This window comes from Octopus sinensis, linkage group LG2, assembly GCF_006345805.1.
Source record: "Octopus sinensis linkage group LG2, ASM634580v1, whole genome shotgun sequence".
Taxonomy (NCBI): Eukaryota; Metazoa; Mollusca; class Cephalopoda; order Octopoda; family Octopodidae; genus Octopus; species Octopus sinensis.
Genome location: NC_042998.1, coordinates 54631886 through 54658560, shown reverse-complemented (window position 1 = coordinate 54658560; position 26675 = coordinate 54631886). Strand labels below are relative to the sequence as shown.

At 37.9% G+C, this 26675-nt stretch overlaps 1 protein-coding gene across 2 annotated transcripts in view; it reads left to right on the top strand.

The window, feature by feature from the left end:
* Positions 1–26675, top strand: part of LOC115224684 (katanin-interacting protein-like) — a 656564-nt gene that overhangs the window by 91484 nt on the left and 538405 nt on the right. Inside the window, exons 4-8 of one of the 2 annotated variants that reach the window (XM_036513321.1) lie at positions 9290–9477; positions 12035–12199; positions 15512–15588; positions 19737–19874; positions 22821–22886. In XM_036513321.1, the coding sequence (XP_036369214.1) occupies positions 9290–9477; positions 12035–12199; positions 15512–15588; positions 19737–19874; positions 22821–22886 (634 nt within the window). Of the gene's footprint in view, positions 1–9289; positions 9478–12034; positions 12200–15499; positions 15589–19736; positions 19875–22820; positions 22887–26675 lie in introns of both variants that reach the window. The other variant, XM_036513315.1, reaches the window with a different exon arrangement.

Genomic DNA, 26675 nt, shown 5'->3' with positions numbered 1-26675 from the left:
TTCATTTCTGTTTAGTTATTTCATTTTTTCATCCTGTTTCTATCCCTTTATCATACTTTAACCTCTCATTGCCTAGCACTAAGCCATGTCCCTTGATATTCCTCCGTAAGTGGTCTTTATCTTGCAAGTTACTTGGTGACTTTGCTAGTAGGCACTCATGCCACCTGAAAAGCACCCAGTACATTCTGTAAAGTGTTTGGCATTATGAAGGGCCTTCAGCCATAGAAGTTATGCCACTGCAGGCAGTAGAGCTTGTTGCAGTTCTTTGGTTTGCTAGCTCTTGTCAAACCATCCAACCCATCCATGCCAGCTTAGTAAATGAACATTAAATGATGACGATTCTCTATATATCCACTAGTGTGGTAAGTTTGTGTATTAGTTTTTTTATCTTATTAATATATATATATATATATAGGATTAGAATCGAAGGGCCTCAGAGTCAATCTAGCTAAAACCAAAGTCGTAATCAGTAGGAAGGTAGACAAATCACAAACACCTTCAGGTAGATGGCCCTGCTCGATCTGTAGAAAAGGTGTAGGTAGAAACTCTATAAGATGCACCAAGTGTAAGCTATGGACACATAAGAGATGCAGCAATGTCAAAGGAAGGCTAACTAGGAAGATGGTTTTTGTATGTGGCAGATGCTCAGGAACAACAAACACTGAAAATGCTCTGAGACCAACTTCCGTCACTTTCCAGGGAGAAAAACTAGAAATAGTTGATAGTTTCCGTTACCTAGGTGACCAAGTCAGCAGCGGGGGCGGGTGTGCTGAAAGTGTAACTGCTAGAGTAAGAATAGCTTGGGCAAAGTTCAGAGAGCTCTTACCTCTGCTGGTGACAAAAGGCCTCTCGCACAGAGTGAAAGGCAGACTGTATGATGCGTGTGTACGAACAGCCATGCTACATGGCAGTGAAACATGGGCCGTGACTGCTGAGGATATGCGTAAGCTCGCTAGAAATGAAGCCAGTATGCTCCGATGGATGTGTAATGCCGGTACTCACACTCGGCAGAGTGTAAGTACCTTGAGAGAAAAGCTGGACCTAAGAAGCATCAGTTGTGGTGTGCAAGAGAGACGTTTGCGCTGGTATGGTCATGTGGCGAGAATGGATGAAGATAGTTGTGTGAAAAGTGCCACACCCTAGCGGTTGAGGGAACCTGTGGAAGAGGCAGACCCAGGAAAACCTGGGACGAGGTGGTGAAGCACGACCTTCGAACTTTAGGTCTCACTGAGGAAATGACTAGAGACCGAGACCTCTGGAAGTGTGCTGTGCGCGAGAAGACCCGGCAGGACAAGTGAGTCCACAACCGTGGCCTTCTACATGGGATGGAGCCAGCCTACGTATGCATACCTTCCCTTCTTGGGACACAAAACTCTACTTGTGAAGACGTGTTGAGGCAAGTGAGGATCAGAATCGAAATCGATCAATGGAAATTGCGGATGTGCTACCAGTGCCGGTGGCATGTCGAAACTCTGCTTGTGAAGACCCATTGAGGCAAGTGAGGATCAGAATCGAAATCGATCAATGGAAATCGATCAATGGAAATTGCAGATGTGTTACCAGTGCCGGTGGCATGTAAGAGAACTTTCCGTTTCGCGACCGTTGCCAGCACCGCCCCGTTTCGTGTCCGTTGCCAGCCTCGCCTGGCCCTCGTGCCGGTGGCACATAAAAAGCACCATCCGTTCGTGGCCGTTTGCCAGCTCTGTCTGGCACCAGTGCGGGTGGCACGTAAAAAGCACCCACTACACTCACGGAGTGGTTGGCGTTAGGAAGGGCATCCAGCCGTAGAAACACTGCCAGATTTGACTGGGCCTGATGAAGCCTTCTGGCTTCACAGACCCCAGTAGAACCGTCCAACCCATGCTAGCATGGAAAACGAACGCTAAATGATGATGATGATGATGATGATATATATTGTTTTCACATTTTGGCACAATTTCAGGAGAGGGGTAAGTTGATTACTTTGGCTTAAGTGCTCAACTGGTACTTATTTTATCAACACTGAAAGGATGAAAGGCAAAGTTGACCTCAGCAGAATTTAAACTAAGAACATAAAGATAGATGAAATGCGGTTAAGCATTTTGCCTGTCGTGCTAATGGTTCTGCCTGTGCATCTTTTCTCTTGATATCTTTTTCACCATCATTTAATGTCCGCTTTCCATGCTGGCATGGGTTGGACGGTTTGACAGGAGCTGGCTGGGCAGAAGACTGCACCAAGGTTATATATATATATATATATATATATATAGGCACGTAAAAAGCACCCACTACACTCACGGAGTGGTTGGCGTTAGGAAGGGCATCCAGCTGTAGAAACATTGCCAGATAAGACTGGAGCCTGGTGCAGCCTTCTGGCTTCCCAGATCCCTGGTCGAACCGTCCAACCCATGTTAGCATGGAGAACGGACGTTAAACGATGATGATGATGATGATGATGATATATATATATATTCACATGATGACATGACTGACCAGGCTATCAGATGTTGTTACACATTAGTGGTCACAATGCGCTTTTGCATTGTTTTGACCTTCCAATGACACCACCCCGCTGGTTGCATGAGCTGGTTGCATGAGCAGATCAACATTCCCTCCTGATTGAAAGTGGGACTGGAGCAATGTGAAATGAAATGTCTTGCTCAAGAACACAACGTGCTGCCCAGTCAGGGAATCAAACCCATGATCTAGCGATTGTGAATGCATTAACCTAACCACTTGGCCATGCATCTTCACATATATTGAATTGGTGCATAACTATTGTGGCTTTTTTCAACAAATTTTATTCAACAAAAACAATAACAACATGTAACAAAAACATCTTTAAATAATTATTCCAGAGCATATTCACCATCTACTTCAATTACTGCTCCCCATTTGCTTGGCAGACGGTCAGACCATCATTTAAAGATGTTTTTGTTAAATATTATTATTAATTTTGTTGAATAAAATTTGTTGAAAAAAAGCTGCAATAATTATGCACCCACCCATTATATATATATATATATATTTGCTTGCGAAGACATGTTGGGGCAAGCGAAAGCGAAATCGAATTGAACCAGCCAGGATCCCTGGTCTGGTGGTACGTAAAAAGCACTATCCGACTCGTGGCCGATGCCAGCGCTGCCTCGACTGGCTTCCGTGCCGGTGGCACCTACAATACACCAATCCGACCGTGGCCGTTGCCAGCCTCGCCTGGCACCTGTGCAGGTGGCACGTAAAAAGCACCCACTACACTCACGGAGTGGTTGGCGTTAGGAAGGGCATCCAGCTGTAGAAACATTGCCAGATAAGACTGGAGCCTGGTGCAGCCTTCAGGCTTCCCAGATCCCCGGTCGAACCGTCCAACCCATGCTAGCATGGAGAACGGACATTAAACGATGATGATGATGATGATGATGATATATATATATATATGTATATTAATGAACCAAAATAAGTAAAAATAAAAGTAAACTCAAACTGAACCTCAAATTCTGCCATAAAAGAAAAAGGAAAACCACTGATGTTACTTTTTGTTTTGTTTGCTTTTGGTAAAAATTTTTTTAAAATTTCATTTTTGTATTTGGTTTGCAAGATTCTCTATGTGATTTCGTGTTTTGAAGCATATTTTATTGTGTCTGGGCAGAGTCATTCTCTTTTAGTGTCTTATTAATTTAACACACTCACTGGTCTGATTTCCACTCATTTACTTATTTATTTTTGCTAAAATTTTCATTGCGTTCTGCGACCTTTTCAGTACTTGTTGACTCAGTCCATTATCAGAACTGCAATCTTTTTTCTTTGTTTGGTTGTGCGCATGCATGTGTGTCAGTGTGTGCACGCATACACATATGTATGTGTGTGTGTATGCATATATATATGTATACATATGTGCACGTTTGTATGTATGTACACTGCATGTATGTGTGTATGCATGTATATATATATATACTAGCAGTATCGCCCGGCGTTGCTCAGGTTTGTAAGGGAAATAACTATAAAGCATTTTTAGAGAGTTATAGCCAAAAAATAGCAAAAAAATGGAAAAAAAATGATGGTAAATTTTTTTTGAGAGTTAAAAAGGTGGAGTTGCGTCCCCATGACGGTCTGTGGTTTGGGTTTCTGATTCTCGACCCCATGTCGAATTTATCGATTTTTTTCAGAACTGGAGGAACTTTTGAAAATTTTCGCTGCGTTAGTTTTGAATTATGACATTGGACTATATGTGTGTCAAGTTTCATCAGAATCGGTTGAAAGCCGTGGTCAGAGTGAGGGTACGAGAAAACAGACACACAGAAAACGCACAGACAAACTGCCGTTTATATAGATATATATATATATATATATATTTATATATATATATACATATATATATATATATATATATATATATTTATATATATATATACATATATATATATACATATATATATATATATATATGTGTGTGTGTCTGTATTTGTGTGTGTGTCTTAAACAAGGATATAAACAAACCAACGCTGGTCATCAAATGGTGGTGGGGACAAACACATACACATTAATGAATGATGGGCTTCCTTCAGTTTCTGGCTACCAAATCCACTTGCAAGGTTTTAGTTGACCTGGGGCTATAGTAGATGACACTTGCCCAAGGTGCCATGTGGCGAGACTGAACCTGGAACCACTTGACTGAAGGAACACATTTCTTACCACACACCCATGTCGGCACCTTTATTTTATTTAATTTTTTTTTGTACAAATTTTTTTTCCCTATTTTCTTTTACTAACTTTGCAAAATGTTACATTTCTATCTTATATGTTTAAGATGACATTAATTTATTTTGAAAGTATGAGCATCAAGCCTAATAACACTTCAAGTTAATTCTTTCTCTCTATCTTTTGAATTAAAAGAGAATACATATTTTCCCTTGCTTCACAATTCTATGTGTTATTTATGCAAATATCTTTCTTGATTATGTAAGTTCTTTCAGATTTTTTTTTAAAAAATCACATTCCTTGTAGTGTTTTTGCATATTTTGAATGCTAATGCATTTAATGCAGCTTGAAGTTGATTATACAACATTACACAACTTGCCACAATGCAATATATCTCATGTTGCTGCTATTTGATTAATTACAAAACATTTTCTTGTTCGTTTGTTTATTTAAAAAAAAAAACAAATAGCAACAACATAGTTTGAGAAAAATTTAGAAACTTCTTATGATCATAGGGTTAACACAAGAATTTTCTGCTTATCTGAATTAATTTCCAAAAATAATCATGGACTGTGCTTTATCTGTCTTTTTGAAAGCTTTGATGAAAGGTTGAACAAAAGTTGTTATTTGTGGAATATTTGGTGAACACTTTAATATAACTTATGCCATATTATATTCTTGGCAAGTTAGCTGAGAATTGGTTTCTCCCATTGTTTTGTTTTACCTTTCTGATATCCATACTTGTATTGAAATACACTTCCTCTGTGTTTGAATTTTGATAATAATTAAAATTTTTTAGAGATTTTGTAAAATAAGTTACTTTTCTCTTATTAAGTAACGTATATTTGGTGAAGCCATAGGAAACAGCATGATGGATGAGCAACCATGGCAAAAGTGTCTTCTGTTTGACTAATGACAATCTTCACATGATGCTGGATAGAGGAACATCCGTGAAGCTAGCAACTAGCATTAGTGCTATTATATCTTTTTACCATTCTAGTGAAGGTGTGTGGCTTAGCGGTTAGTGTTTTGGGCTCATGATTGTATGATCATGAGTTCAATTCCTGGTGGTGTATTGTTTTCTTGAGCAAGACAGACACTTTATTTCATATTGCTCCAGTCCACTCAACTGGCAAAAATGAGTTGTAGCTATAATTCAAAGGGCCAGCCTTGTCACATTTGGTATGTCATACTGGGAACTCTACTAAGGCTATGTGTGTCAGTGGAGTGCTCAGCCATTTGCATGTTAATGTAATGAACTGGTTTTTCCATTGATCATATCAACTGGAATCCTCTTCACCATAACTGACAGAGTGCTCAGCCAGTTCAGTATTTGGTTAAGCCATAGGAAACTGCATGCTAGACATGTACTCTTGGCAAATGAGTCTTCTGTTGATAAATAGTAGTACTCACATGGTGCTAGATAGAGGAATTTCTTTGAGGTTAGCAGCCAGATGCCCTTCCTGTCACCAACCCTCACCTATTTCTAAGTAAGGTAGCATTTCTTATAACTAGACATGCTTTTACAGAAGACTGGGAGTGAATAACTGCTTACAACTATCACATGAAGTCAAGGGAAGTAGACAGTAACACACACCCCCATGTGTATATATGTGTATATATATGTCTCTATATATATACGACATGTATCTCCTCTATAGGAAGATACCTGTGCTTGTTTTATCATACTTTATCCTTTCAACACCTTACATTAAGCCACTTCTCATCCTCAAATACTTCCATCCACTTAGTAGCAGGAGATTTTTCCTTTTCCAGTTTCCCTGTTTTCTTTTGTTTTACAAGTTACTTGGCAATTCCACCAGTGCTGGTGTCATGAAAAACAAGCAGACTGTATACACACAGTAATGTGGAATGACATCTAGCTGTAGAAACCATGTCACAGCTGACACTAGAACTCATTGCAGACCTACAGCTTGCCTGACCCTGTCAAACTGTCCAACCCATGCCAGCATGGAAAATGAACCTTAAATGATGATGATGATAGTGACATTATAATTTAAACAAGATTTAGGTGCTATGTCTATCTAGCTCACAGGGAGTGATGACATACAGACTTCTTCTATGCTCACAATTTGTCATTTACATGTGTCACAACAGCTATTGGAAATAGCTGTTGTAGCTAGTGTTTCAAAATGAAATAGTTTTTGTGTGGTTTCTTGAGAAAATATTCTCTGGTTAATTCTTCTATTATTGTTTGAAAATCATTTGCAGATATCATCATCATCATCATCATTTAGCGTCCGCTTTCCAAGCTAGCATGGGTTGGACGGTTCAACTGGGGTCTGTGAAGCCAGAAGGCTGCATCAGGCCTAGTCTGATCTGGCAGTGTTTCTACGGCTGGATGCCCTTCCTAACGCCAACCACTCCGTGAGTGTAGTGGGTGCTTTTTACGTGCCACCCGCACAGGTGCCAGACGGCCACGGATGGATGGTGCTTTTTACGTGCCTAATAGGAATTATTTACAAACATTTAAACTAAAGCCAATACTGTGATTTTTTTTTCTTTTAGCATTCAGATTACTTTATGAAATTTAATACTTATTTATCATCATCATCATCATCATCATTATCGTTTAACATCTGTTTTCCATGCTAGCATGGGTTGGACAGTTCAACCGGGGTCTGGGAAGCCAGGAGGCCACACTAGGCTCCAGTCTGATCTGGCAGTGTTTCTACAGCTGGATGCCCTTCCTAATGCCAACTACTCCATGAGTGTAGTGGGTGCTTTTTACATACCACCGGCACAGGTGCCTGGAGAGGCTGGCAGTGGCCATGATTGGTTGGTGCATTTTACGTGCCACGGGCACGGAAGCCAGTCACCGGCCACGTCCAGCTGGTGCTTTTTACGTGCCACTGGCACAGGTATCACAACTACAATTTCCATTTGATCTTTATTTTGATGTTGATGTACTTGACTCAATAGGCCTCCTCAAGCACAGCAGGTCGCCCTACGATCCAAGGTAAGCACAGCAGGCCGTTCTGCGATCCAAGGTACTTTGGATGGGCTGGGGCTGCTATGTGAAACTGGTGCAGGAAACATCCATGAACTATATCTATACTATTTGTTGTTAATTAATTTAAGGCAGCAAGTTGGCACAAGTGTAAGCATGCTTAGCATCATTTTGTCTGTCTTGACGTTCTGAGTTCAAATTCTACTGAGGTTGACTGTACCTTTCATCCTTTTGAGCTTGATAAAATAAGTACCAGTTGATTACTGGGGTTAATGTAATTGACTTACCCTCTACTCAAAAATTGCTGGCCCTGTGCTGAAATTTGAAACTTATTTTTTAATTAATATTGCATTGTCTTGTAGCTTCAAGATTTTGATAATGTAATTGTTACTTTTAGAATGACATTGTAGGGTATGTGTGAGACATCAGATCTGGCCCATTTGAACATGAAACAGGTAGAATATTTTGGCCAGACATGGTTGGTTTAAATGGTGAAGAATTAAATTTTATTTCTAAAACATATGAATACACTTTGAAACACAAAGATCTACACTATAATTCTTGTTTTATCATTGCTTTCAACATTTGTGGATTCTTTTACAAAATAAATTGTACTCAACAATTATTTTTAAGAAATTGAATAAAACTATTTCATGTATAACATATCATTTATAACATTTATCATTTACTTGTTTCTGTCATTTGTCTGTGGCCTTACTGGGGCACTGCCTTGAAATTTTAGTTGAATATATTGACCCCCAGTACTTTATTCTTTTTAAAGCCTACTACTTACTGTATCAGTCTCTTTGGCCAAACTGCTAAGTTACAGGGTTGTAAACACACCAACACTGGTTGTCAAGTGGTTGTGGGGGGACAAACTGAGACACAAAGATATATACATAGATATAATCATATGTGTGCATGTATATATATGATGGCTTCTTTCAGTTTCTGTCTGCCAAAGGCTTTGGTTGGGCCAAGGCTATAATAGAAGACACTTGCCCAAGGTGTCATGTAGTGAAACTGAACCCAGAACCTTGTGGTTAGAAAGCAAACTTCTTACCACACAGCCATTTCTTTAGTTTTTAGAAAAATTCTGGCTGTGAACATGTTCTTAGTTGATTGCAAGTTTGATCATTCAGGTTTTATAAAATTTCTAAGTGCACAACTTTCTTGACTTTCATGATTTAGCTGAGATAAAAGAAACGATGTTCAAGACCTTTGCAGGCCATCTTATGCGACTGAGATTGTGAAGGTGTATGGCTCAGTGGTTAGAACACCAGGCTCACAATCATGGGGTAGTGAGTTTGGTTCCCAGTCCAGGCTGTGTGTTGTGTTCTTGAGCAAGACACTTTATTTCATGTTGCTCCTGTTCACTCAGCTATAGAAATGTGTTGCTGTACTAGGGAGACTGTTATGCATGGGTGACTGCTAGTCTTCCATAAACGACCTTGCCTTGTGCCTCGGAGGGTAACTTTCTTGGTGCAATCTCATGGTCATTCATGACCAAAGTGGTGGTGGTGGTGGTGGGGGGGGCGATCCTTTATGCTACTGAGGTTGATAACAGTCAAATGTTCATTTCATATATATTCATACAATTTCTTTATATTCCAGTGTCTCTAAAATTTACTGTTATTTTTGTAGGATGCTTAGAAAGCTAATGACCAAAACATCGCAGGAGATTTCTTTGGAGAGAAAAGAGCAAGGATTCACTCTTTATATGAATGGAGCCAATGCTGAAATGGACATACACCCGCCCTTGCCACAACTGAAGTCTCCGTCTCCAAATCATGAAGCCCGATCAAGGAGACACAGGGCTGCTGCTCAACTAAGTAAGAATAATTTTACTCAGATCAGGATATAACTTCTTTCTCTTATTTATTCATTTATTTGTTCATTTGTTTCCATTTTACTGTTTTTACATCCATTTATGTAAATAGGCACAGACTTGGTAAAAAAAACCCCAAAAAACAGAAGGTAAAGGTTACCTTCTTGAACCATGCTGACTCATAAGGGCTGGTTTCCTGGTTTCCAAGATGTAGAAATTCCTCACCTGGATGGGATGCCAGTCCATTGCAGGATTACCCACTTCTGCAAGCTGAGTGGGCTGGAGCAACTTGAAATGAAGTGGTTTGCTTGAGAAAACACGTCACCCAGTTCTGTAATTGAAACCACAATCTTATGACCGTATGTCCAACACCCTAACTACTAAGCCACGCCAACATAGACACTGATGAGATCTATGTGGTTGAAAGTTTACTTTCCCCAGCCACATGGTTGTAGGTTGGGTCTCACTGCATGGCACCTTCGGCAAGTGTCTTTCATTATAGCCCTGGGCTGAGTAAAGCCTTGGAAGTGAAATTGGAGGACGGAAACCTGAAAGTAGCCTGTTGTGTGTGTATGTGTATAGATGTGTGTGTGTGTGTATTTGTGTATATCTATATATTTGTGTATATAGGTGTGTGTTTATGTATGTATATATATGTGTGTGTTTATATGTAGGTATACATATGTGTGTGTATATATTTGTATATATATGTATATCTATATATGTGTATATATGTGTGTGTGTGTGAAAAACTATCTGTCTGTTTGTCTCTGTCTATGTATCTCCCTCTCTCTTTATCTCTGTCTTTCTCACTGTGTGTGTATGTAAGTTTGTGTCCGTGTGTGTGTATGTTGTGTGTACCCTTGTCTTGACATCACAGTATGGTTCTAAGCAAGCATCACTGTCATACAAGTGTTGTCCATCACAAGGCTGGAGATCATTTTGGATGAGTCGGCTGGGAGTTACCAGAAATGATGTGAGTTGCTCAAGGATACAATGTGATGCCAAAACCAGGAATTGAGCCAAAATCTTATGCTTATGTGCATAACACCTTAGCCACTAGTCCATGTGGCTTCACCGTCCATCCATTCATTTATTCTTTCAATAATCAATAATGGTAGGGCACAGTAAAATGCTATATGCAACCAAAATGGCTACATGAGGCACAACAGCTGCATGAAACACAATGACTACATGAGGCACAATGGCTACATGAGGCAAAATGGCTATATGAGACACAATGGCTACATGAGGTACAATGGCTACATGAGGTACAATGGCTACATGAGACACAATGGCTACATGAGGCACAATGGCTACATAAGGCACAATGGCTACATAAGGCACAATGGATATATGAGGTACATTGGATGAGATGTTGCAGGGTAGTAGACTAATGACCTAAAAGGTTGTAAGTTCTAATCTTACTGCAGACATTATGTTGTGCCTCTGATCACTGAATCTAACAGTAGTATAGGTTTAACATTCCGCTCCTGTATACAGTGTAGCATGAGTCAGGTACAAAACTTAGGATAGGTTAGAGCAATCTTTCCCAACTTATTTTACTCCTGGCCCCACAATAGCTTTCCACTTACCCTCTCCCTTGAAACTACTGGCCTTGTGCCAAAATTTGAAATCAATATTAAATCCTTTATTTAGTACAAAAGAGTCTACCGGTAACTGTTTTATTAAGTACTAAGTGCAAAAAACCCTTCCAAAAAACAGGATATTCTTGACTAAAAAAAAGAAAAGAGGGAGTCACTTAATGAAAACCTTGCGTTTGGCAAATAGTTGTAAGTTTTAATCGTTCTAGAGACATTATGTTATGCCTCTGATCACTGTTTTCCCAGGCCCCACCAGTGGGGCATATGCTCCACATTGTGAATTACTGAGCCTGTGCATGGAATACAAGTCGAACAATAGAAAAAATAATAAGCAAAATGTAGGTTTAGTATTCAAAGCTTTATAGGACATTATTTTATATATATATCATCATCATTTTCATCATCATTTAGCATCTGCTTTCCATGCTGGCATGGGTTAGACAGCTTGACTTGAACTGGTAAGTTGGAGAGCTGTAATGAGTTCCAGTCTAATTTGGCTTGGTTTCTACAGCTGAATGTCCTTCCTAATGTCAACCACTCTATATGTAAATATGTGTGTGTGTGTGTGCATGCATGCATATCCCTCTCTCTCTCTTTTGGAGAGGCACTGAACAGCTATACGCACACATACACACACGGCAGTAACTCCCGCCTACCGAATTCAATCACAAAGCTCCGGTCGGCTTAGGGGCTATAGCGGAAGACACCTACCCAATATATATATATATATATATATATATCCTTTTTTTTCTCTCCTTGTTTCTTTCTGTGTTCCTTTCTGTGGAAGAGCGTAGGCTCGAAACATAAAAGACTTTTTCAATTCCTGAGTGTTATACTAATACATCTGTTTGTTTTCTACACCACCTGTCTTTGTCTTTTGTTTTTTTCATGAATTCTCCCTAAATATATATATATATATGTATGCACATAAAATAGTCAATGTTCTAATATTTTCAGTGGCAAGAAGAAACAGGTTCTTCCTTGATCAGAGTTACCTGAAAGAACTGGAGAACGATATACAGAGTAACCGTAGACAGCGCCAGGCCCCACTCACTAAAAGATCTCGGAAGAGATGGAATATAAAATCAATCAAATCCCGTCTTGCAGGAATGGATGAAGATGGTGAGTAATTATAAAATTTAATATATTTGTATGCTCTTCACCTGTTTTTACCAATTCTATGGCCATCTAATCACTGTATCTTTAACAAGAATTTACTACCTGTGGGTTGCAATAAATTTTCAAAATAATCCAGAATTTGGTAGATATTTTAGAAGAATCACAGTAGCTTGTTTTTACTCAATGATATATTAGTTTCAGATTTTGGCACAAGGCCAGCAATTGCAAGGGAGGGGCTAAGTCAATTACATTATCCCAGTGTTCAACTGGTACTTTATTAATTGACCTTGGTGAAATTTGAACACAGAGTATAAAGAAGGACAAAATAACACTTAGCATTTTGCTCAGTTTACTAATGATTTTGCTAGCTCGCTGCCATCTTTATTCATTAATATATTAAGTTGGTATTTGGCAGACATCTTACAAGTGTTTTGAAGTTTCTCTATTGAGGTGTCACTGTGTTGGAAGAAGTTTGCTTCCCAGTCACATAGTTCAGTTTCTGTCCCAATGTTTGGCACCTTGGTGCAAAGTATCTTCCACTATAGTCCTGGGTTGGCCAAAGCTTTGTGAGTGGATTTGGCTGTCAGAAACTGGAAGAAGCCTGCTATGTATCTATCTATCTATCTATCTGTGTGTCTGTCTATCTTATCTATCTATCTGTCCATCCATCCACCCCCTCCCAAACACACACAGATATATATATACATACACACACACACATGTCTGTGTGTGTATGCATGTCCATGTCTCTTGGTTTTGACATTTCATGATAGTTGTAAAATGTATACCACTGTCATACAAGCAGTTTGCACTTTTCATTTTCGGTATTCTGCATAAACATATCTGACCATGGGGAAATACTACCTAGCTTGGGTACAGGTGAGGGTTGGCAACAAGAAAGCACTTCCAGCCATAGAAAAAATTGCCTCAATAAACTGCAAGCATCGGAAATTGAAAATTGGACATTAAAATGATGATAAGGAAGTCTCATGAAAAAAAAAAGAAAAAAAAAAACCCTTTATTCATGTATTAACAAGATTTTGTTTTTCCAAGCAGATCTGTAATGTAAGACCAGGATTTTCAGACCTGGGTCAATCTCATATACTTTGGCATACAGATATGTTAAACAAACATGACAGCTAGTTTTAAAAATCTGATATTTATTTGCTTCAAACATGAATTACAGTTAGCTTTCCTGTTATTAGCAGCTGCAATATCTTATATTTGTTGCAATCTAAGTCAGTGTGGGTCAGGTGAACACTGAAGAGTTGGTTGATTGTAATTCCCTTATATTCCAATTCCTTTTACTATTTGCAAACATCATTTACGTAACAGCAAGACTACATTTGTTGCATCAGCAAAAGTTTTCTTCATAGTGTTTGTTATAACTCTAACAATTTACTTTTAGCCTTTTCCAAGTTTTAGTCATTGGACTGTGATCATATCAGGGCACCACCATGAAGGGTTGTAGTCAAACAAATTGACCCCAGTGCTTAATTTTCTTTCCTAAGTCTAGTATTTATTGTCAGACTCTCTTGCCAAACCACTAAGTTATAAAGGATGTAAACAAACCAACAGCAATTTTCAAGCCATGGTGGTGGTAGCGGGCAAACAGACACAAAGAGACACACACACATACACATACACATATATGCTTATACATATAGTAGTCGTCTACACAGTTTCCATCTACCAAATTCACTCACAAAGCATTGGTCTGCCTGGGATTATAGAAGACACTTGACCAAGATGCCACACAGTGGGACTGAACTGGAAGCCAGATGTTTGCAAAGTGAGCTTCTTAACCACGCAGCCATGCCTGTGCTTAGTTTGAGTTATTTAACTGCACTAAACTTGACCGGAAAGCAAAGCTGTTTCAGCACCCTTCTGTTCATGAACATCTCCAAACAAAAAGTACTGTAGTTTATGTGTGTAGGAAGTATGTGGCTTGATCTTCTCTAGGAAAAATGTTCGATGTTATCTAAGGGAAAGGCAAAGGCTAATACAGCTTGGCACCAGTGATGCCACAACTCATTTCTACACTTGAGTGAACTGGAGCAATGTGAAATTAATTATAGTAAAAAACAAACAAACAATTTTTAAAGTAAAAATTGACCCTCACTTTCATCTTGAGAAATTTTAGTATATCTTGTGTTTTTAGTTAGATGCTTATCATCCAGCCTACTATTATATAGTACTTAGGTTATTACTGTACTTAGTAGTATTACTAGTTACAGTATACAGAGCAAATATAGGAGGAATTATGATAAACAGAAGTTTGTATCATTTGTTCCCTACATACGTTTCACCATTGGAGTTGTTTGGAATGATAGCACTGGATGTTCCAAGTGCAACTGGAGGCTTCACTACAACACATCATCAAGAGAACCCTTTAATACATTGTTACAGAGATCACTCTCTTTTACTTGTTTCAGTCATTTGACTGTGGCCATGCACGAGCACTGCCTTTAGTCCAGCAAATCAACCCCAGGACTTATTCTTTGTAAGCCTAGTACTTATTCTATCAGTCTCTTTTGCCGAACCACTAAGTTACGGGGACGTAAATACACCACCATCGGTTGTCAAGTGATGTTGGTGAGACAAACACAGACGCAAGCATATACACACACATACATATGACAGGCTTCTTTCAGTTTCTGTCTACCAAATCCACTCACAAAGCTTTGGTCGGCCCAACGCAATAATAGAAGACACTTGCCCAATGTGCCACGCAGTGGGAATGAACCCGGAACCATGTGGTTGGTAAGCAAGCTACTTACCACACAACCTGCGATCAAATAAACATTTTTATAAATCTCTGATGTTCTCTACTGTTCTGTATTGTCCTCATAACTGAAACAGTATAGCTGGCTCAGTCAGTAAAATATCAGAATGCACTGAAGAAAAAATATAATCCTTTGGTCCTAGTTTTTGAACCACTTCTTTAATTATCCTATCTTTGCTAAAATAGTTGATATTGAAACACAACTGTTTCAATATGCTCTTTTTACTTCTTTTGTTACTGAAACTGTATTAGACATTTTTACAATACATTTTATCTAATTCTTCTTAAACCATCTCCAAAATGTGGATTTTCTGTTTCAACATTCCAATCATTAATTCTGTTTGAATCATCCAAAGTATCTAACATTTCAATAACATTTTCTCTTTGAATTTACCAAAGAAATGTCTGCATAAAGACATTGGTGCTTAAATCATGCAAAAATATGAAATTATTCATGTGATAATGAATATAAAATTACATAAATGTACAGTATACATATTCATTGCATATTCTTTTAGTTCGTTTCACAGAAAACTGTAGAGTGAGCTATGAAGATGATTTTGAATCTGATGACAGTTTAAGCAGCAGTGATTCTGAAGACTACAAAGTAAATGTCTAATTTTCTTTTCTTTTTTTTTTAAATAATTTTTACTGTAATTTGGTTGTTATAGATAAAATTTAATTCATAATTTGCTAATCCTCTTAATTTCATTTTCAAAAATTAGTTCTCATCATAATAGAAATTCACTACATCAAAGATACAAATGACTCTACAATAAGCGGATGGTGTATCTAGAAAATCTAGTTAGATAGACTATTGGTACAGGTTCTACCAAATAGATATGTCTGGTTTGATATGTCTGGTTTGAATTTATATTTGCATCCTTCTGGTATGAAATACTGTTGAGAATTTGCTTTCAAACCAAACTATTATAGAAAATTGGACATGATGATGTATGCTTCATCCATCTCACAAGGTTAACACCTTCACACGTCCACCTGATCATTAGCTGCTTGAAGCAAATTTTACTCTATTGCAACTCTATCCTCCTTACCTGTCCCTTCACCCATGCTTTTCTGGCAAACATTGACCTACAAATGTTCAAGCTGGACAAAGCCACAGTAATCTGACTGACCTGGGAGAGTTTTAATTCTTAGGCATTTAAACTGGCCACATCTGGTCCAAATACTTGTTTATGTTCAAACTGTCAAAATCTGGCCTCTTACACTGATACTACTATCACCATCCAAGCTTTTCTGGCAAACATTGAGCTACAAATGTTCAAGCTGGACAAAGCCACAATAATCTGACTGGACTGGGAGACTTTTAACTCCTAAGCATTTAAACTTGTCATATTTGGCCCAAATAGTCTACTTGTTTTGTGTTCAAACTGTCAAAATCTGGCCTCTTACACTGACACTACAATGTCATTCTAAAACTGTACAATCACATCATTGAAATCTCAAAGCTACAAGATAATGCATGTTACATTCAAAACAATGTGAATTATGTATTAAATTTGACAGTAATCTAACTGCTAAAGGGTTAAAAGTTAGGAGTGCTGGATTTTTCTCAATTCCTGACTAGATTATAAAACTTTTCTTCCTGGGTGTTGATTTAGTGAAACATTAACATAAGACTCGATTACTATATTAATTGCAGTGTGGAAGGTGTTTATAAGCCATTTAAGAAACACACAAAAACCGTTAAATTCACTTCAACATTTAAATTTAATTTAATTTGCCAAAGTATTTTCGTCACTTTGAGACCACATTTGTCAGTGAACAGGTCATGGTCTCAAAGCAAAGAAAATTTTTTGGCAAATTAAATTTAATGTTGAAGTGAATTTAATGGTTTTTGTGTGTTTCTTAAATAGCTTATAAACACCTTCCACGCTGCAAATGTTTTCGTTCCAGCGCACGATCTCAGATCAGGTCACTTGCTATGCAAGTACATCTCTGTAATACTATATTAATATTTTAGTGGAACAATAAAGAAGTGTTTAAATACTGTTTTAATGAAGCAGTAAGCGAGCATTCAACTATATCCACGAAGTAATAAAGAAGTGTTCAATTTGTAATTTAGTGAAGCATTAGCATAGTATTCATGTAAAGGCTCAGTGGTTAGAGCATCGGACTCACAAGCATGAGGTAGTGAGTTCAATTCCTGGGCTGGGCTGTGTGTTGTGTTCTTGAGCAAGACACTTTATTTCATGCTGTTCCTGTTCACTCAGCTGTAGAAATGAGTTGCGGTGTCACTGCTGCCAAGCTGTATTTGCCTTTCCTTTGGATTACATCAATGACATGGAGAGGGGAAGCCTGTATGCGTGGGTGACTGCTGGTCTACCATCAACATCCCTTGCCCAAACTTGTGCCTTAGTGGGTAACTTTCTAGGTGCGATCTCATGGTCGCTCATGGCCGAAAGGGGTCTTTACCATTTAGCATAGTATTCAGCTCCTATTTTGGAGAAGCCGTACAGAAGACTTCAAATGCTAGGAAATATTCAATTGCTGTTGTAGTGATGTAAGTAAGTTTCAACTACTATTTTATAACAGATATTTTAATCAGAACATGCAAATGTAAAAGCTATAGATAGATTGTCTTAATTACCAGCCAGTAGGATATTCTTGCATTTGAATTGCAGTCAAACTCTGCTATTTTCAATGAAAATGATGCATTGGTCTACTCATTCCCTTATATACTTAATGATGGTATAATAGCAGGAATACCTTTGAATATGGATCTACTTGACCAAGGCTGATCTTATGCTAAGTAACTACAAGAACAAGAGTTTTATGTGTAAACCATATATTTTGTTTGTTCATTTTTCACGTTCATTTTCTCAAATGAATATATTATCGAGGCATTGTTTCACAGTGGGATACTCTTCCTGTTGCTAACCTTTATTTAGTTTTCAATTAAGTGATCTCTTGTTTCACATGTCTTTAAAGCCACAAAACCAGCAAATGACTTGTTGGTAGGGAAAATGACAACAACATCCTCACTTGTAGTTGAGCAATTTTTCAGTTAAGCTCAAATGGAAGTAAACACATAGGCTGACATATGCAACACACACACACACACACACACATACAGAGGCTCACACACACACACACACATACAGAGGCTTACACACACACAGATGCGTATGCATCATCTAGCATATTAGGAAATAGCTTAAGCTCAGCCAAATGCAAATGATATCACAAGAAAACCCCAAAACATCCTTATTGTCATCATTGTTCAACGTCCACTTTCCATACTGGCATGAGTTGGATGGTTTGACTTGGAGCTGGCTAGCAGGGAGCTGTCCAGGCTCCAGCTGTCTGTTGACGCATGGTTTCTACGGCTGAATGTCCTTCCTAATGCCAACCACTTCAAAGAGTGTATTGGGTGCTTTTTATGTGCCACTGACATGAGTGTGTTTATGCAGTACTGGCATGTGTGCATTAATGCAGCACCAGCATCTGAAAGGACCTGAAAGCACCTAAAAGGACAAGCCTGTATGTGTGGAAGACAGCAATTTTACTTAGCAAGATAATTATTTTACTTAGCTACAATAATGATGAAAAAGAATTTTGTCTAAATCTCTGTTTAACCCTAAAGGATTGTCTGACCCTGCTTCATGTAGGAACAAAACATTGTAAAATAACAAGCCCTATGACTGGTTTCTTTCAGATTCTGTGAATCACATTTACTCGTAAGGTTTATGTCAGCTCAGTAATACAACAGAAGATATCTGGTCAAAATGCTGTGCACTGGGACTGAACCTGGAACTACATAGTTGGAAAGTAAATGTCTGAATCATGCAGCCTTTCAGATTCTGTCTATCAAATTTACTCATAAGGTTTATGTCAGCTCAGTAATACAACAGAAGATATCTGGTCAAAATGCTGTGCACTGGGACTGAACCTGGAACTACATAGTTGGAAAGTAAATGTCTGAATCATGCAGCCTTTCAGATTCTGTCTATCAAATTTACTCATAAGGTTTATGTCAGCTCAGTAATACAACAGAAGATATCTGGTCAAAATGCTGTGCACTGGGACTGAACCTGGAACTACATGGTTGGAAAGCAAATGTCTGAATCATGCAGCTTTGTCTGCTCATATGAAAAATTTTCATGACCTAACACAAAAGAAACAAAATAAGAACCAAACAAACATGGAAATGAAAAATTACAATATTGCTATAAAGCTTTGATACAATTTGGTTTTGATCATAATTTCTGTAGAGTTGCCATAGCAACAAATGTATTTGGTAGACATGTCTAACCTTTTGGAAACAATGGAAAAAGTTGTATTTAAATAAAGCAACATACGTTTGTGGAACGTTTGTTAAATTTATGTCTGTGTTTTTTAATCACTTGTTGATAATTAAATTTATTACACTGATAAAAGAATAAACAAATAAATGACATCTTGAAAGCACTTCAGATATAATTAAAATAGAATCTAGAAATTAATTAAATTAATACAAATTAATACATAAAATATCAACATTTTCACTTATTCCTTTTATTTTCCAATAATTCTATTTATAATGGTAATTTTTCTTGTTTTTGTAACTTTCTTGAAAGAAATATTAAACTTTTCTCTTTCTGTTAGAGTTTAGTTTAAAGTTTTAGCAAAAAAATTCTTTTTATCCTACTTGAAGATTTTAATTATGTTTTTTTTTTTCTGAAGTATTTGTTTCTCAATTTTTATGAATTTCTTTTAAAAAACATTTTATGATTTTGTGTTGCATTTTAAAAGGATTTGATCAATTCATTGACTGAGGAAGAGTGTTCTAAGGTGCAAAATCTTGAAAACAAACTAAATAATAATAATTACAAACAAAACCAACAGACTTCACCAGAACGTAAATTAACATTAAGTATTGCAGATATAAAGGTAAGTTTTATACCCAAAGAGGTCCTTTAAAAAAAGAATATTGTGTTTATTTTTTTATTATTATTCTAAATGGTACACATAGATTGTGTAAAAATCGTGTCAGGAAATGTCTGGTAAAAAATGTCTATGGTAGGAGCAGGTGTACAAAACCTCGAAGTGGTAAGGTTTGTTTCTGGCCTCTTTCTTGTACCTCTCTCTCACTCTTTATTTCTTTTCTCTCTCTCTCTCTCTCACTGGGTGACGATGTACCTCCTCTATAGCAAGACACCTATTTCTGCCTTTCTATTTCTGTGTCACACTCTAACCTTTCATCACTGTTACTAGGTCACCTCTGTTATGGCAAGACACATGCTTCTATATCTCTGTCTCTTTGTCATACTCTAACCGTTCATCCTCTGTCACAAGTTCCCCTACTCTAATGCCCCTGCCCCTCTCATAATTCCTTGTCTTGTGAGTAACTTGGTTATCTTGCCAGTGCTGATGCCATGTTAAAAGCATCCAGTCCATACTGTAACATGGTTGGCATTTGGAAGGGCATCCAGCTATAAAAATCATGCCAAAACTAACCTTGCCACTGCTAGTGCCACATAAAAAGCACTGAGTTCACTCTGCAGAGTGGTTGGTGTTAGGAAGGGCATCCAGCTGTAAAATCCCTGCCAAAACAGACACAGTAGACTTGGGTAGTTTTTCTACCTGTCAACTGTCCTACTCATGCATGCATGGAAGATGAACGTTAAATGATAATGATATATTTTTTTAATTTTATCTTTTATTTGTTTCAATCACTTGACTGCAGCCAAGCTGGAGCACCACCTTTAGTCGAACAAATCGCCCCTAGGACTTATTCTTTGTAAGTCTAATACTTATTCTATCAGTCCCTTTTGCTGAACCGCTAAGTTATGGGGATATAGACACAAAAACATCAGTTGTCAAATGAGGTGGTGGGGGACAGCAGATGTTAACATAAAACTGAATATCAGTGAAAAAGAGAAGACTTATGTTGAACTATTGAGAAATCTGCAGTTACTCTGTCCAGATTACAAGTTCCGGTTTATACCTGTAATTATTGGAGCTCTGGGAGATGTAACACATTGCCTAAATACCAATCTTGAGAAATTAGGCTTCTCAAAACCAGAAAGAAAGCTAATTCGAAGACTACAGATCCAATCCATCCCTGGAACTACAAAATTCTTTCCAGAAGTTTATCTTTTAAATATATATGAACATGTCTAGATATACAACTATATGCATGAGAATGCATACATAAAACAAAACATAGAAAGTTGCACATATACATTGATACATGCACACATACATACAAATGAAAATACCCAGTTGTTGATGTTGAAATTCCAATGAAGGAGCCTTGGATCTTGGTTAAAAACTGGCCCTTTCTCTGTTGGCAAGAAATCTTGAAATAAAACTGAATGATACATACAAACAAAAATACTCTGTTGTTGATGTTGAAATTCCAATGTAGGGGCCTTAGATCTAGGTTAAAAACTGGCTCTTTCTCTATTGGCAAGAAATCTTGAAATAAAACTGAATATACATACGTACATATATACAACTGTCTACTTGTTAGATGAACATACCTTTGTTGACAGTTAAGTGTCACCAGTGCCTATGCAACGGTTTTAAGTTGAGTGCAGCTTGCACAACACCACCACATCTCTCACTAGCAACACCAAGATACCCAGAGACCTACCTACCTACCTACTTATATACTTACATATATACATACATGTAGAACTTACAGCTTTGTACCCTGACTATGAATTTTCATTTATACCTATCACCATTGGTGCATTAGCTTATGTACCAACAAATTTGCACAAAAATCTGGAAATACTCAGTTTCACAGAAAAAGAGCAAAAAAAAACCCCCAAAAAAACTGATGCACATTCTCCCAATCCAGTCTATCAGTGGCACAGTGATGATTTGTAACACATTCCAAAAATTCTCCTTTGTAAGATTCTTATGTGAAAATATTCACACACGTGGATGTGTGCATCAGCAGTTCAGCCAACACACAAACTCAACCACATATTTACAAACACTGGGAACTCTCTTAATTCAAAAAGTCCTAGCGCTTTGTTATTGACTGCTTTCAACCCTCTTAAGAATTTAAATTAAACTAAAAAAAGAAAAACCATCATCATCATTTAACATCTGTCTTCCAAGCTGGCATGAGTTGGATGGTTTCAGAGGAGCCGACCAGGTAGAAGACTACACCAGGCTACTGTGTATGTTTTGGCATGGTTTTTATGGCTGAGTGCTTTTTACATGGCACCAGCACATGAAAGGTTAGTTTTGGCATGGTTTTTACAGCTGGATGCCCTTCTAGATGTGTTATGTCACACATTCGGATGCCTTCTACTCAACACCTCCGACTACTACTCTACTACTGTTGACTACTCTACTCTGCTTGACTCTAGTCTACCTTCTACTCTGACGTCTAGACTTCTCCCTCTATATCTAAGTATTGGGCTAGTCTTCTTGATCGTCTGGTGGCATCTACACAACAAGATGTCTGCCACTTCACAGTATGGACTGGATGCTTTTTACGTGGCACCAGCATTGGCATGGTTACCAATTAACTTGCAAGACAAGAAGTATTTGAGAGGAGAGGGGGAATTAGTGTAAGTGATCTTGTGTCAGGTGATGAAAGATTAGTATATGACAGTGAGGCAGAAACAGGTGTCTTATTATAAAGGAGGTACATGGTTACCCAGTCAAGAGAGAGAAAGAGAGTGAGTGAGAGGGAGAAAGTGGTAACCATACGTTTATATAAATAAATAGATGGATGTGTGACCAAACTGCTGATTAAACTTTAGACTACTTTCTATTCTGTCTTCTCAAGTGAAATAAGAAATGTCCCTGCTATTGATTATTGTCTTAATTGTATCTCTGTATCGATTATGTCTCTTATCATATTTATTACAGAAACTAAAAGTCTCTCTTGAAATGAACTCAGACCTCAGGAAAAGCATTATGGAAGAACTGAGCTCTGTAAGTAGATTTTTTTTGTTACCACCTTCCCAATGAAATACACTACCTGTAAGTTTTAATTAATTTTTGAAAAAAGCTAATTGAGAATTTTGAGTGATTTCATTAAATAACTTTTTACTGATTAAATTAGTTTGAAATGTATGTTAACAAGAAGGGGTCATAAATAAAATTATGACAAGATCTTAGCATAAAAAAGTGAAGCAGTGTTTCACTTTTTTGATTGTTATCTATTATTGATTCATCAATATATATATGTGTGTGTGTGTGTGTGTGTAATACTCTATGCTAGTTAGGATTTTGTATATATGTGTGTGTTTGGGTTGATTGATGGGGTAAAAGACTGTTTGTGTGTGTGTATACTAGCAAGAAGGTGTAATAAGACTAGAAGTCAGGGTAGAATATTATAATTATTTAATAACTCTCTCTTTTTCTCCCCCACCCCTTATCTCTTTTCACTTTCTTACAAAAACAACTTTTGAGCTGAAAGAATTTGAAAATTCAAAAGATGAAAGTTTAAGTTATTGTAATACTGGTTCCTTTCAGATTGTGGAGGTGCAATGGCCCAGTGGTTAGGGCAGCGGACTCGCGGTCATAGGATCGCTGTTTTGATTCCCAGACCGGGCATTGTGAGTGTTTATTGAGCGAAAACACTTAAAAGCTTCATGAGGCCCCGGCAGGGTATGGTGGTGATCCCTGCTGTACTCTTTCACCACAACTTTCTCTCACTCTTACTTCCTGTTTCTGTTGTACCTGTATTTCAAGGGGCTGGCCTTGTCACTCTCTGTGTCACGCTGAATATCCCCGAGAACTACATTAAGGGTGCACGTGTCTGTGGAGTGCTCAGCCACTTACACGTTAATTTCACGAGCAGGCTGTTCCGTTGATTCGGATCAACCGGAACCCTCATCGTCATAACCGACGGAGTGCTTCCACCCACCTTTCAGATTTCATTAACTGACCAATACACACATACCCACATGTATAGACATGCACAAACATAGACTCACATGCGCACAAACACAGACACACACTCAGACAGACAGACACACACACACACACACAATTACCATCATCATTATTTAATGTTTGTTCATTCATACCGACATAGGTTACTGTTTGATAGTTTCTAACAGGTCGGAGGACTGCATAATGTTTCAGTATCTGTTTCAGCATGCAGTCTATACCTGGATACTCTTCCTGACCCAAATGGCTTTGCAGAGTGTACAGTGTGTCCTTTTTTTTTTTACACGGCACCTGCATTATTGCAGTTGCCATGTAACTAACAAGAGTAAAAAGCTCCATCAACTGTGTGGGAGTATAGTAAGGAGGTGGTGGTTTTATGCAAGGTGTTGAGAAATTAAAATGTGTAAAAAGGGACAGGAACATGTTTCTTGAAGTAGAGGAGATACATGATTATCTTGCATTATATAAAGGTGGATGGGGCTTTCTGGGTGAAGATGGAAGTAGAGATAAAAGAGTGTGCTGACTAGACTGTACCCTCAAATGTCAAGGTAAATAGAAGAGAAAGTAGGGCCAGATGTGGAAGGATGGGGTATGTATTTAGAGAAAGGTCCAGATGAAGGTGAATGTTATGAATGGTGAACAAGTTTGGAGGAGTGGTTGAGGATAAATATGAGTTGGGAAGAAAGAGGAGGGGATGACTGGGGGGATAGAGAGAGTGAAGAGCAAGAGAATAATAATAATAATATAATAATAATAATAATAATAATGAATGCTCTGATGCAGTACCAGGCAGTAGCTCTCGTGGCTTCTGATCTTAACTGATTGGAAGTGTTATCATGTACATTGTTTTGTCTTGGTATAAAAGATGAGCTACAGCCAATATTCTGCTCAATACCTCAGATTTGCTTGTCAGTTGTTTGACCGTAACCAGTTGAACATGTCCCTTAGTGGCTGACAATATGTCCATCTCTGATCACGAGCAGAAGTAGTGGGAGAGCAGCATAGCCATGTGTTGAGTGGGATTCTTTGGGGTTTGAATAATTCACTTCTGGAAACATGGGTGTTTCATTCAACATTCTTAAACAACCCTTATTCAGGGACCTTTTGAGCGGGATGGGTTACTCGACCAGCAAAAAAATTCTAACTGGGCCCCACCTGCAAGGTCATGTGCTGTTTATCTTGATATGAGATCACCATGTTGCGCACGTATGGTTGTGATGCATGTGCCTAATGTACCCTTATCAGACGGGTAGTCATGATGGGGCTTCGTATATTTTACCCCAGTGTCACTTTGATGGCATGCACTGCTCTTTCACTCAATAATAATAATAATAATAGTAATAATAAGATCCCCAACTTCTGGTTGAAATATCTAACAGGAATGCACAAAAAGCTGGCTGAAAACTTTAACAACATACTAGCAGAGCCAGAGACAATGCCTGAATGGCTCACGAAGGGGAAAACCATCTTAATTCCCAAATCAAATGAGACAGCAAAACCAGAAAACTACAGACCTATAACCTGTCTCCCTACAATATACAAGGCATTTACTGCAGTAATATCGCAAAGATTGAACAAGCACCTGGATGAAAACAACCTGTTTCCAGAAGAGCAGAAAGGATGCTGCAAAGTAATATCGCAAAGATTGAACAAGCACCTGAATGAAAACAACCTATTTCCAGAAGAGCAGAAAGGATGCTGCAAAGGCTCATATAGCTGTAAAGATCAACTAAGGCCATAACTGAAGACAGCCACAGAAAGAAGAAAGGCCTCAGTATGGCCTGGATCGACTACAAAAAGGCATTTGATAGCATCCCCCACACATGGATCCTCGAAACACTAGCCTTTAACAAAGTAGCACCAACAATTATAAAATACATAGGACACTCTATGAATAAATGGCAAACAGTGCTACAGCTCCAAACAAAAGAGGGACTCATGAAAACCAAAGCCATCCCCATTAGAAGAGGAATATTCCAGGGAGACACGCTCTCTCCACTCCTTTTCTGCTTGGCACTGTCACCTCTATCTGATATGCTAAATAGAACTGGATGCGGATATAAATGTTACGACAAGTCGATCAGCCACCTTTTATATATGGATGACCTAAAACTATACGCTGCAAATGACAAACAGCTGGAAACACTATTAAAGACAGTTCATGGATTTACCAAAGAAATAGAATGAAATTTGGATTAGAAAAATGCGCCAAAGTAACTCTGAAAAGAGGAAAACTAGTTAAGAGTAGCAACATCACACTAGATAAAACCAATGAAATAAAAGAATTAGACCAAAGCCAAACTTACAAATACTTAGAAATCCATGAACTAGATAAGACACAACACACACAAATGAAAGAGAAAATAAAAAAAAGAATATTATAGACGAGTTAGATCAATACCAAAAACAGAGCTCAATGCTAAAAACAAGATAATAGGTATTAACATTTTAGCTGTCCCAGTTATAAGTTACAGCTACAATATCCTTAACTGGACACAAAATGAACTGACCAAAATAGATAGGAAAATAAGAAAAATAATGACAGGATCTAGGATGCATCACCCAAAATCTGACATAGAAAGACTATATATACAACGTATAGAAGGTGGTAGAGGCCTTATACAGCTGGAAAACTACTATAACATAACCACAATAGGACTGCAAAAATATCTACTTCAGAAGGAAGGAAAACTGATACAAATAGCAGCAAAACACGAGCAAAACAAAAAACTTTTCTCAGTATTTAAGGAAGCTGACAAATACAAACAAGAAATCATACCACCTAACAAATATGAAGAAGAAGAAGAAGAAGAAGATGAAGAAACA